The sequence below is a fragment of the Papaver somniferum genome, chromosome 11 (genome assembly GCF_003573695.1).
Source record: "Papaver somniferum cultivar HN1 chromosome 11, ASM357369v1, whole genome shotgun sequence".
NCBI classification, from domain to species: domain Eukaryota; kingdom Viridiplantae; phylum Streptophyta; class Magnoliopsida; order Ranunculales; family Papaveraceae; genus Papaver; species Papaver somniferum.
In genome coordinates this window covers 18,268,570-18,281,950 of record NC_039368.1, presented here as the reverse complement: position 1 = coordinate 18,281,950, position 13,381 = coordinate 18,268,570, and the positions used below count along the sequence as shown (strand labels likewise).

General features: G+C 37.0%; 1 protein-coding gene across 1 annotated transcript; it reads left to right on the top strand.

The window, feature by feature from the left end:
• The first annotated feature begins 2,084 nt into the window (after positions 1 to 2,084).
• LOC113321411 (vacuolar-sorting receptor 1-like) lies at positions 2,085 to 6,629 on the top strand. Its single transcript, XM_026569316.1, has 12 exons — positions 2,085 to 2,766; positions 3,280 to 3,972; positions 4,146 to 4,234; positions 4,349 to 4,418; positions 4,514 to 4,597; positions 4,702 to 4,778; positions 4,964 to 5,045; positions 5,169 to 5,251; positions 5,362 to 5,422; positions 5,618 to 5,749; positions 5,975 to 6,081; positions 6,210 to 6,629. The coding sequence occupies exons 1-12, from the start codon at positions 2,466 to 2,468 to the stop codon at positions 6,318 to 6,320; spliced, it is 1,890 nt and encodes a 629-aa protein (XP_026425101.1). The 5' UTR covers positions 2,085 to 2,465; the 3' UTR covers positions 6,321 to 6,629.
• Positions 6,630 to 13,381: the final 6,752 nt, after the last annotated feature.

The window sequence follows — 13,381 nt, the reverse complement described above, 5'->3', positions numbered from 1 at the left end:
TACAAAGTGACGTCACGTTAGACTAAGGTTTTACGATTTTAACCATAAGCTAAAAACCACCATCAACAATAACATAACTTGAACTTAAGCTAAAACATTTAAAAAAAATACATAAAATCATTATCTTCCATGCTCTTCCCAAAGATTCAATCTCAGATCATCTCTTAATTGGTCATACAAATTATGGTTCTGAATGTAGTTAGTCATTTGACCATAATTCCTTGCAGGGAGGCCTCTTTCTGGTCGAATCTCCGGCCTCAAATCTTCATCTTCATAGTCAATCCAATCCGAATCACGACGGTTTTCCTGAATTACCATGTTATGAAGAATTATGCAAGTGAGCATAGTCTTGTGCATTTCACGAGGACTCAACCCACGATATGGGCCACAAATGATAGCGAACTTCCTCTTCAAAATTCCAAAAGTGCGTTCCACATCCTTCCTCAATGCCATTTGGTCATTGTTAAAATGTCGGTATGAAAGGCCCAATGGACCAGCAGAAGGCTGACGGTAGCATTGAACTAAGGTGGATCATTTTGGGTAGATACCATCCGCAAAATGATAGCAATGAGTGTACTGATGGCCGTTGATCATGAAACGGACAGATGGAGAAATTCCATACTTCAAATCTTCAAATAGAGGCGACTTTTGCAAAACATTAATATCATTTTGTGAACCCGGAAGACCAAAAAAAGTGTTCCATATCCAACAATCATAAGAAGCGGAAGCTTCAAGGATAACTGTTAGTTTTGCATAATGACCCTTATATTGACCGACCCAATATACAGGGCATCCTTGCCATACCCAATGCATACAATAGAGACTACCTAGCATTCTTGGGAATCCCCTGTCCTCATTCTCCCTCAATATTTGTCTAACATCTTCGTCGGTTGGTTTTCGTAAATATGTTGGACCAAAATGATTAATCATTACTTCACAGAACAATGAAATGTAAGTGTAAGAAGTTGTTTTACCCATACGAAGGTACTCATCGTTCGCATCCGCTGGAGTGCCATAACCTAGAATCCTTAAAGCCGAAGTAACTTTTTGTTCAGGACTATGACCTCTAATATTCAGTGCATCAAACTGATAATTGAATTGAGGTTCTACTAGACAATGCTCTTCAATAATCTTTTTCACCAGATGACGAGGCATGCAGAATCGACCTTGAAAATCTCGATCAGAGTACACACAATTGGGAAGAAAATAATCGTGCATGAGCTTCTGATGGTAAAATTCCCTTCCTCGATACGTATATCTTCTTGATAATACTTCTTTGGGCTCTGGAACTCTTGGTATTTGGCCCGTATGTACAAGCATCAAAATTTCGATTAGTTTATTATCTTCAGCTTCCTCTTCGTCAATTTCTTACAACCTCATACGATACCTTTCTTGCTGTAACCTGAACCGATCCATAATAATATCCCTTTCTTCATTGGATCTCGACATTGAGATGATTAATGAAATTTATAATTGAGAATATAGGTGAAACATCTGTAGAAGTAGGTCTGAGTTATCTAGAGAGGTAAAAGAGCGTATATATAGAAACCATAGGGGGGAAATAGCTGTTGCAGAATAACTACTGGGTGATAATCATAGTATCGCCAGCGTTATTAATTAAAGCGAGCGATGTTGACAATATCGTCAGCGTTAAAGTCCTTAACGCCAGCAATATTGTGAATATCGCTCGCTAGAAAGTCAGTCGCTTATTGGTTTTTCTATAGTAGCGCAGATGATTTGCCATACCACCGGGTATGTCAAACATCATTTTTTTTGACATGTGCATGGGAACAGGCCTTACCTATTTTTTTTTTTTTTCTAGCTTGGTAAAGTGGGCCTACTTACCTGACAGAAAATCCAAAACTTCGTAGCATCAAAACAAAAAAAATAAAAAAAATCCAAAACTTCGACAAACATGTACTTTTCTATACAAATTCGTCAGAAATCCAGAAAAAAAAAACAGAGAAATTCGTAACGCCTTGCTGGTTCCGAGACGTGGCAAGCACCCATTGGACAGTTGCCTAAGGAACCTTTTGCATGAGTAAAATAGTAGGGACTGCAGAGGAGACCAGAAGACGAGCAGTTTAATATTAACACGTTTCAAGAACATCCAAATTTTCTTTTGTATTCCTTACCTACTAAGTTACTCTTTAACTTATTATATCTCCTGCTTGAATCGTACTTCAATTCATAAACAACTTCGAATTTCAAATTCATAAACAACTTCGGATTTATAGTAATATAAGTACATATCTATCTGATGGATCTTCCATCTGTATTGATTTTACAGAGGAGAAACCGTTTTAATGATCTGGGTTTTGTTGATTACTAAGTTTTACAATCTGGGTGCTTTGAATTATTGAATTAGTTGATCCGGGTTGTGTTAATTTTGTGATTTTGAGTAAAAAAAGGTGAAGTTTTTAGTTTGATCACTAAGTTATTGGTGTTGACTTGAATTGACAAGGATGAAGGAAAAGCTAGGGTTTTGTTTGTTTATCTTGGTATTGATTTTGGGAATTAGTTCTTGTCTTGGTAAATTTGTGGTAGAGAAGAACAGTTTAAGAGTGACTTCACCTGAATCATTGAAAAGTGTTTATGAATGTGCAATTGGAAATTTTGGGGTTCCTCAATATGGAGGAACTTTGGTTGGTACAGTGGTTTACCCCAAAGCAAATCAAAAGGCATGCAAGGATTTTAAGGAGGTTGATTTATCATTCAAATCCAAACCAGGGGGACTTCCTACTTTTCTTTTAGTTGACAGAGGAGGTTAGTTTGTTAAATTTCATCTTCTGTTATGTTATCAGTTTAATTTGCACCATCAATTTGATTTTGAGTGTTTAAGAGCTTATCACTGTTTGGCCGATCAATATATACATTAGGTTGTCACTGTTTGTTAGTGTTAACTGTGTGTATATGAGAACTAAAAATTGTGATTTTGTTATCTATTCTCTAGATCACTTCAGTGCTAGTAGGTTCATGAGATTGTATTGACTTTGTGTTAAGATCTGTTTACGTTATAACCGACATTCGAAGCTTACATAGTTGCACAATAGAATGTTCAGGTTATCTCCTTGCTATGTAATGATGATCCTCATAAAAATTAGATTGTTTTAAACTATGAGTAAGTAGTGTAATCTTTTCGGCAAGGATGATTTGTAACTGTGGTGTGAAAAGGATGCAAATGGATGACGTGGGAAATTGTATGTGAACGTTATTTCTAGTGGCTATTGGACCAGTCGATAAGGTTTTTGTTCTGATTTTTCTTATTAATTCTTGCAGATTGTTTCTTCACCTTGAAGGCGTGGAATGCACAGAATGGTGGTGCGGCAGCAATTCTCGTAGCAGATGACAGGGATGAACCTCTGATCACAATGGACACCCCTGCAGAAGAAAATGCTAATGCTGATTATCTACAAAACATTACTATCCCCTCAGCGCTTGTTAGCAAAACTTTTGGTGATACCATCAAGAATGCTCTATCGAAAGGGGAAATGGTTAATATAAATTTGGATTGGAGAGAAGCACTCCCCCACCCTGACGAGCGTGTTGAGTATGAATTGTGGTCAAACAGTAATGATGAATGTGGACCCAAGTGCGACAGCCAGATTGAATTCATAAAGAACTTCAAAGGAGCGGCTCAGGTTCTCGAGCAGAAAGGTTATACTCAGTTCACCCCACACTACATCACTTGGTTCTGCCCTGAATCTTATCTGCTGAGCAAACAGTGCAAATCACAGTGTATCAATCATGGGAGGTACTGCGCTCCTGATCCTGAACAGGACTTTAGTAGAGGATATGATGGGAAAGATGTAGTTGTGCAAAATTTACGGCAGGTTTGCTTGCATAAAGTTGCTAATGAAGTTGGTAAACCATGGATTTGGTGGGAGTATGTAACTGATTTTGCAATTCGCTGTCCAATGAAAGAGCAAAAATACACAAAGGAATGTGCAGATCAAGTTATCCAGTCTTTGGGTATGTATTTAAAAGTTTTTATGGTTATGGGTGATTTATTTGTCATTTGTTGTGTGTATTCTGTAAGGATTTTGTACCTAGATGCTTCATTACTACATTAAGGGCTGGCATTGCATGAGAGAGCATATATATTACCAGTATCTGAACGTATTTCTTTTGACTTGTATTAACAGGTCTCGATCTCAAGAAGATAGATGAATGCATAGGAGATCCAAATGCAGATGTTGACAATCCTATACTGAAAGCAGAGCAAGATGCACAGGTTAAGATCCTTGATTTTTAGATATTGGTTTTCGTTTTTTGTGGATATTTGTATCCAATCCTGGTTTCCATTTATTTATACTAATATTTAGTTTTGATATGTGTATTTTTGTAGATCGGCAAGGGTGATCGTGGAGATGTAACTATATTACCCACTCTTGTAATCAACAACAGACAGTATAGAGGTAAGTAGCTTGGTTAAGGATTTTTTGCCGCAGAATTTTATTTTATTGTATTGTGCTTTTAAGTAGAAAATAATGGTTTCATTGTTATATTTCAGGTAAGTTGGACAAAGGAGCAGTTCTTAAAGCCATATGTTCTGGTTTCCAAGAGACCACTGAACCATCTGTCTGTTTAAGTGAAGGTTAGTGAGTATTTGAGTTTCTCATCACTCGATTATGTTTCCCTTGGGGTTTGGTTGAACGACATCATTAATAATCTTTTTCCTGTATGAATGAACTTGTACAGATATTCAAACCAACGAGTGCTTGGTAAATAATGGTGGGTGCTGGCAGGATAAAGCTACTAACGTAACAGCGTGCAAGGTATACCTTATCATCTACTAGGGTTCTTATATGCTTAACAACCGATCGGAGAAAAGTTCCAATGCTTTTCTCAAGGCTACTGAATTTCTGTTTTTTTTCTTCATGTTTGACTGGCACCATGTTCTCGCATCGCTTTTAATAAGGTTTTCTGATTATTTTTTTTGTGTATATAAATTTACTTGTAGGACACTTTTCGGGGAAGAGTTTGTGAATGCCCTGTTGTTCAAGGCGTAAAGCTTTCGGGTGACGGTTATACCCATTGTGCAGGTAATAAATGTTCTAAGTGTGAGAGTGATATAATAATGATTGCTTCTAGTTCTAGGTACTTTGTCGTCTAACCATATTTCTAGGCCTCGTCTCCATATAAACTAATTGATTATAATGTAACAGCTTCAGGATATCAACGTTGTGCAATAAACAACGCAGGTTGTTGGAAGCAGACTCGTGATGGAAAGACATACTCTGCCTGTGATGTAAGTGGTTCAGCCACTTCGTGTTTGTCATAATTTTTTTGGGGTTTCCCGTTTTATTTCACCACCACCGCTGTTTCTGGTTTTAACATGAATTATCAATGGATTTGCAGGAAAGTTCCAACGGTTGCAAGTGCCCATCGGGTTTTACTGGTGATGGGGTCACTTGTGAAGGTATACCTTATCTATTATATTTTTACTGGATAATATGTGTAGTACAATTTTCTATGCGTTAATATTATTTGTATCTTAAACAATTACCTGTGAAAAGTAAAGAAAAGCAAATGACCTGTAGTAATTCCCTAATTCTTATGATCTACATGCTGATGTGATGTTAACTCCATAAAATTACTTTTGAATGTGTTTCAGATATTGACGAGTGCAAAGTAACGGGTGCCTGCAAATGCCCTCATTGCAAAGATTGCAAGAACACTTGGGGAAGTTACGAGTGTAGCTGCAGTGATAGTATGCTATATATGCACGAACATGATACATGTATAAGTGAGTATCTCGAGACGATTTGTGATTTCTATTTTGGCCAGCATGGAGTTTAGCTAAAACCTCAAGGATTTCACTAGTTGAGTTAAACTTATCTATGTTCCCGAGACTGTCTGGCGCAGTTGGCATTCATTGTCTTCGCGTTGTGATTAAGTAATTTGGGAACGTTTTCTTGAGCTTTTTATTAGCCATACCTAACAAATTCCTTGCAAATGATTAAATATGTAGTTAAAGAAGCTAGAATCGTTGGTAGTTGGAACCTTGTATGGGTCGTTTTCTTTGTTTTGGCTGCTGCTGGAGGTGGAGGTTTCCTGGTGTACAAATATCGAATCCGGGTACGCTTTTTGTCTTTGGTTTAACTTCTTAAACTGGTTCCTCTATCTTGCTCTACTCTTTTCTTATATTTATGTGAACGAATACCTGTGTGCTGTTATTATTTCTCACTGATCTGTTTCTTTTTCAGAGATACATGGATTCAGAGATCCGGGCCATAATGGCACAATACATGCCATTGGATAATCAGGTTGGAGAAAGAGAGTCACATGAAAATCTCCTTTCCCGTGGGAATGTCTGAGTGCCAAAGAAGATGAGGAGAGTCCACCATTTCAATAGATTCCTTTCCTCATGTTTTTGTTTCTTTGGAAGTATTTGTAAATATGAATTCTCGGATTATGTTCTGAAAGCTAGTATTAGACAAGGGTAGGAACTCTCATGCATCTCTATAACCTCAAATGTACCCGCAAGAGTTGTCCTTTTATTTTTATTTTTGAACGCTGCTTACTGAAAATGGAGCATCCAATATGTTTGATTTCTTGGTCTTGATTGTATTGGAATGAACGGGAAATGTAAAATAATGAATCAACGGACACAAGATTTCAAGCCAGGACAGAAACCAGGGCCATCTACAGTGGACTTTCCGTAATTCCGTTTGACAGAAGAAATGTCTTACAAAAGCTTAGGTTCCAAAATTGCCGAGGAGAAAGTTTGGTGAAGAAAAAAATGCAAGAACTAAATTTTGTTGGCTTTGGAAAAAAAGTAGATTTCTTGCATTAGAAATCAGCTTCTGTGAGGTTGGGCCACTAGACTCCCAAGACTCGATGGAAAAATTGAAAAACAAAGTTCGACCGTCATAATCAGTAATCACTGATCTCGGCCTTAATTCTCGCTCCTGGAGTTATATTTTTGACTTGTTGGTCAAAATGGTCGTTTCGGAAATGTGGAACATTATTGACAAAAAAATTAACATAACAAGTGAAAAACTAAGGTGATCATATTTAACATACAAAAACTCCTCACATATAAGTTAAATGAAAACCATTTGGAATAAAAATGAGACAAAACCCCATTTCCATCTGTATGATGTTTAAATTTGTTTTTTATTACTTTTTAAAATGGCACTCCTGCCCTTTCTTTCATTTTCCTTCTTTTTTTCTTCTCTCCTTTTTTTTCTTTCTTCCGTCTCCACCACCTATCACCACCATAACAGTAGCTTCGCCGCCACCAAATCGGTGAGAAAAGACTGATCGGCACCACATCACCTCTGTCTCCTCCACCAACACCTCCTTCTCTTTTTCTTTTACTTTTATGTTTACGAACAGTACCTCTGTCACCCATATCCGCCACTAACAATATCTTCACCTCCTCCACCAACACCACCAGCACACCTTTCTCTTTTTATGTCCAGATTTTACATCAACAAAACCTTCTCCTTCCCTATCTTTTTATGTCCTGATTTTACATCAACAACATCTTCTCCTTCCCCATCGCCTTCTCATCCCTTTCTTTTCTTCCCCACCACGGCATGTCCTGATCCGCAACCAACTCCTCCTCCTCCTCCTCCTCCTCCTCCTCCTCCTCCTATCCTCTATGAATATTACCAACACCTTCATACCATCATTGTTGAAAATCATCATAAAAAAATAAGGATACATCATCATTGTCAAAATTAGGGTTTTGTCTTGGTGAAATGTTAGAAAACTTATGAAACTAAATTTTCATCAAATTTTACAAAAACTAAACAACGTTGGAACCAGGTTTTGTGTTGTTGAAATGTCAGAAAAATGATCAAACCAAATTTTACAAATGCTAAACAACGTTGAAAGCAATTTTTGTGTTGGTGAAATGTTAAAAAACTGTTCATCAAACTTTAAACATAACTAGTCATATAACACCAAGGTGAACAAACTTGTGGTACAAAAACTCCTCCCATATGTTGAAAGTTACAAGAACTCCATTTCCCCCAAAAGTAATATAAAAACTCCAAATCTTTTAATATGGGTAAATTACATCCATTTCATTTTCAAGAAATACCCAACCTACCCTACTATTCATCATCTTCTTTTCCATACGAGATCTATTATCTCTCTCTCTATCACTCACATCAACACCATTAACAGAACCTCATCTTTCTCCTCCCGCACCACCACCAGAAACACGATCATCTCTTGATCCTCCACCAACGTCGCCTGCTTTTCTTCTTCTTCTCCTATCACCAACAGCAACACCTACTACTCCCATACCAACATAAATATATACAGATCGAGAATACAAATTGAGGGAAATAAAAAGGTAAAAATCCAGTCAAATCTAGAAATCTTATTTTTTGTGTAACATTAATGTGGTTTTTCTTCTCAATATATCTATTCAGAAGTTGGATGTCAAACAAATCAGTCTCAAATGCCGATTGGTTTGTCGTTTTGATGAACTACGTCTAGGGTATTGAAGAATTGGTCTCAAATGATAAATAAATCAAACCGTCTTTTGATATTCTAGTAAAGTGTGGATCTTGCATGTGTTTAGTACAGAGATTTGTTTTCACTTATATGTTAAGTTCGATGAGTATTCTAATCGATTAGTACAATGATTCAAACAGAGTAATTACATTTTTGGTTTCATCTAATTTTGGTGGAGGATCTAATTTCATTTAATTTTCTGTTTCATCTAATTTTGGTGGAGCAATTACATTTTTCGTGAGTAAAAAATAATCTAAAATCAAATAAACCAATTTGGTAATCATCTAATTTTGGTGAAACCGATTTTGGTTTCATCCAATTTTGTTTGATACTTTTTGAACTTTTATCGGAAAAACCAACATTGTTGGTGATAAATAATTTTCTATTGAAACAAGTTTAAGATTACTCTGAATTTACTGTTGAGTGAGAATGTTATTGGTCTGGGATGGTAATTAAACACAAGTTTGTTGCTTTTTATTCAAAGTATGATTTCGTTTGAGCTATTTGATCCATGTGTTGGAATTGATTCGGTTTTGAAGACGCGTCACATGTTTTCGTTTGATTACCCATGTTGATTAGGATTTCTAACATTTTTTATTGTTATATTAATGCTTTGAGAAGTCTTAACATGATTAGATAAAGAAACTAATACTTCCATTTACCATAAAATAGTTGATTAAGTTTTTAGTCGAGTTATTAGTAAGGCTAGACAATAACAGTTGTTGATAATTATGTTCTCATTATTAGTTGTTGTTATTTCATAGGTTTTTTTGCTCTCACAATGACTGCAATTGTATATGCAAACAATTTGGCAAAGCTCTATACTTGAACTGGTCAGTGTACTTGTCATTTCTCTCTACGTGGTATGAAGTGGGATTTTCATTTTGGAAGGATTTAATTTGTATGATTAGTATTAATATGTAACTAACTTGCACGCTGATTGTTTACTTTCGAAGTGCTGGTGGCTTCTCAAAATCATCACCCCCATATTCGTGTAGCAAGTTCCCCACCGGTCAAATTAAGCATGTTCAGTTTGCAAAAATCTGGTAAACTAAATTACTAGATATCCATATCCCTTTTGTCAGTTTTCATTTTTTCAATGGACTTGTATAACAACTCTTATAATTTCTCTTGCAGGTTCACAACAAGTCCGCATATGTTCAATGGACTTGTATAATACACTCTTCTAATTTCTCCTACAGTTGAATAGACAGTTCATGAAACCAAAATTGGTTCGTATTTAATGATGATTTTGGTTTCATCGTATTTTTGCTAATTTTTGTCGATGAAACCAATTTGTTGGTGAAGTAGTTACTTGTATTTTTCCTTAGGAAGGTTTATCTACCTGGAGTCTTTTTACTCTGTTTCTATCAGCATATAATGGTAGTATATTACATCAAAAAACCAACAAACAATGATAGTATAGCTTACAAGATTTTATCTTGAATCATTTTGTGACAGGTTTAGTGGTCGAGAGGACTTCTCTTTGGCTCGTTTTGGTAGTTTCTTGGAATTTTCGGCCTTTTGTTTTTTACTTAGATGGTCGTTGTTAGCTGGTATCCTTGATAGTAACATTAATACTGTTGTTATTCGGTTATTCTATGCGTACTTTTATGTTTTTGCAGGTTCTGGTCAGTCTATAAAGTGGGTAACTACTTGGCAGAGAAGAAGGTGAAACTCTGCGAGTTCACATTCGACATTCAGTATGGACTTGAAAATTTGAAGGGATGCTTGGATACATAATGGGTAAGCATGTGTTATGCGATTAGCTTTGGGAATAACAAAACTAGTTCTCCCATTTTTCTTTGTGGTGAAGTTAATGTAGCTCCATATTTTCTCTATATTATTATTTGTGCTGAAAATGTAGAGATAGGTAATGTAGTATCTACTTGCAAAGATTTTGCAGAGTATTAGCAGCTCGTATAGTCTTACCTGTAACTTAACAACTGGGGAGAAAATAAGTTCATCTTAGTAACTTTGTGGTGGTGAGCACTTTGTTTAGCTACGTTATATCTATTAGTTTTTTCAAAGCTTTGCGAAATAGCATTTACGTATGCCATGTCAATCATGACGTTTCAATGACGTCTTTCTATCAATGGACGTGTATAATACCTCTTGCATTTCTTCTTACAGTTGAATAGACATTCTCACGAAACCAATTATGTTTTCATATTATTTATGATGGAACCGAAAATAAATAGATGAAACCAAAATGGGTTTCTATCTAATTTTTGCTAATTAAGAAACTTTTGCTGTCAACATCATTTTTGTCGAGGCCATTCTGAAAAGGGCACTGTTGATCATGAGCCATGGACTTTTGGGAAGGAGGTTTGTGTTTATTTTTAGTAATGGAAAAACAACATAATCTTTGTGATCACTGATAGGATATAGGTACAGTGTGCATGTTTTATCGGAAAATTGCGACTAATTTATGTTTCTCCCATTAGTATGAAGAAGTATGTCGACTGGCTCTGTTGAGGCGCTACCGTTGTCGCTCCAACCTTTATACACTTTTCTATTTGTCCTATACAAAGGGTACACCTGTTGCCGCTCAAAAAAATTTTGCTGGTAGTTTTCTTTCTTAGTAGTGTTCATTAACATCTTACTTCTAAATTATTATTGAAATGGAGTCATGTTATTTTCTTACTGGCTCGCGCAGATCCTAAAGAACCAAGATTAAGGAGCATTGAGAATTCATTTCTTCTTGGGACACATCTTGTTCATGCAAGGTAAAGATCTCTTGATACCCATAGACATTTGCACGAAACCAATTATATTTTCATCTTATTCTCAAGGTAAATCTCTCTTGAAAATTTGTCTGGTATCATCATAAATACGATTAAACCAAAATTGGTTTCATCGTATTTTTGCTAATTTTTGTCGACGAAACCAATTTGTTGGTGATATAATAACTTTATGTTGAGACGAGCTTTCGGTTTCATCTAATTTTATCGCACTTTTTTTTATATAGTTTTTGTGGACAAAACCAATCTTGTTGGTGATACGAAAATTTTATGTTGAAACAAATTTTGGTTTCATGTTTTATATTTGTCGAAGAAACCAAATAGTAGTTTATTGTTGGAACCAATTCTGGTTTTTCATTTGAGTGATGAAACCAGTTTTGGTTTCATCATTTTTTTTTCCATTTTTTTGATGAAACCGATTTTGGTTTTATCAAAAAAAAATTCATCATATTCTTGGCGGCGACGGTGGTGCTGGTGGTTGGCGATGGTAGGCGGCAACGATGTTGTGGTCGGTGGTGGTGGTGGGGGTGGGCGGTCGGCGGTGCTGGTTTTGGTCGGTGGTGGTCGACGGTGATCGGCGGTGGTCGGGAGCGGTGGTGCTGACTGGTGGCAGTGGTGCAATGATGGTGGCGGCGCGGTGGTGGTGGACGATGGTGGTGGCGGCGGTGGTAGCGGTGGTGGTGGCTGTCGGCGGTGGTGGCGCGGTGGTTGTGGTGGAAGACGGTGTCGATGGTGGTCGGAGGTAGTGGTGCAGTGGCGGTGGGGCGATGGTCGTGGTGCGGTGGTGGTGGTCGACGACGGCAGTTGTCGGTGGTGGAGGCGATGGTGGTGGTTGGCGGCGATGGTGGTCAGTAGTGGTGGCACGATAGTGGTGTTGCTCGTGGTGTGTTGTTGTTGGTGGTAATAATATAATAAAAATTAAAGGTATGGTTGATTTTTATTTTTGTTGGGATGATTTAATTTAGAAGGGTAATATAGACAGTTTATGTTAAATGGGGTTTTTGTGAACAATTTATTTTGTTCGAGTTTTTGTGCATGGATAGTGACACCTTTGGTGTTGTAACTTGCAGACTAAACTTTAAAAGACTAAACAACATTGAAACCAATTTTTACGTTGGTGAAAACAGTAAGTTTTGTTGAAACTAAATTTGGTTTCATCCGATTTTTGCCAATTCTTTTCTCGTGAAACCAAAGTTTAGTGGTGAAAAAATATGTCTATGTTGAAACCAAATTTGGTTTCAACTAATTTCTTCCTAGTTTATTCAATTTGGTGTATTTGGTTTCTTCTTGGAGTTGTGTCGGTGAAATGCCAATTTTTATGTTGAAACCAAATTTGGTTTCATCATTTTTCTACCTAATTTTTATCGTTGAAACCAATATTGTTGTTGACATTGGTGGTGATGTTGCTGGCTGGTGGTAGTGGTGGTTGGTAATGGTGAGTGGTGCCGGGTATTGGTGGTGGCGATGTTATTGGTGGCGGTGGTCGTTGGTAGTGGCGCTGGTTAGAGGTGCTCGTTGGTGGTGGTTCTGGTGGTAGTTGGTGTTGGTTCTGGTTGCTACTGGTGGTGGTTGGTGGTTATTATTGGTAGTGGTAGTTGGTGGTACTCGTTGGTGGTGGTAGATGGTGGTTCTGCTAATTGGTGGTTGGTTGTTGTGTTGTTGTTGGTGGTTCTGCTAATTGGTGGTTGGTGGTTGTGTGTTGCTGGTGGTGGTGGCGCTGACTCCTGGTATTTTTCTTGGTGATAGTGGTGGCGCTGGCTGGTGATGAAGTTGCTGGATGGTGGTGGTGGTTAGTGGTGTTGATGGTATCATGTTGGTGATGATAGTGTTGATGATGAGAAAATATGGATTGAGGGTGGGGTTGCTTATTAATTTTGTTGGGCTAAATTAACCTAAAAGGTAGTATAGAGAGATTTGTTCAAATGAGTTTTTTTTTCAACAATTTGTTTTGTTGGATTTTTTATTTATGGATAATGACAACTTTGGGATTATAACACACGAACGAACTGAAAAATTTAATGAAGATATCATGAAAACAAATTTGATATTTTCAACCAATATTGTGTTCAAGTAGACTCTCCGAATGGATTGATATTTGTCGGTCTCTTCAGTTTAGAGTAAAACACTAGAGCATCAAGTTATATTCACACCTATCAATT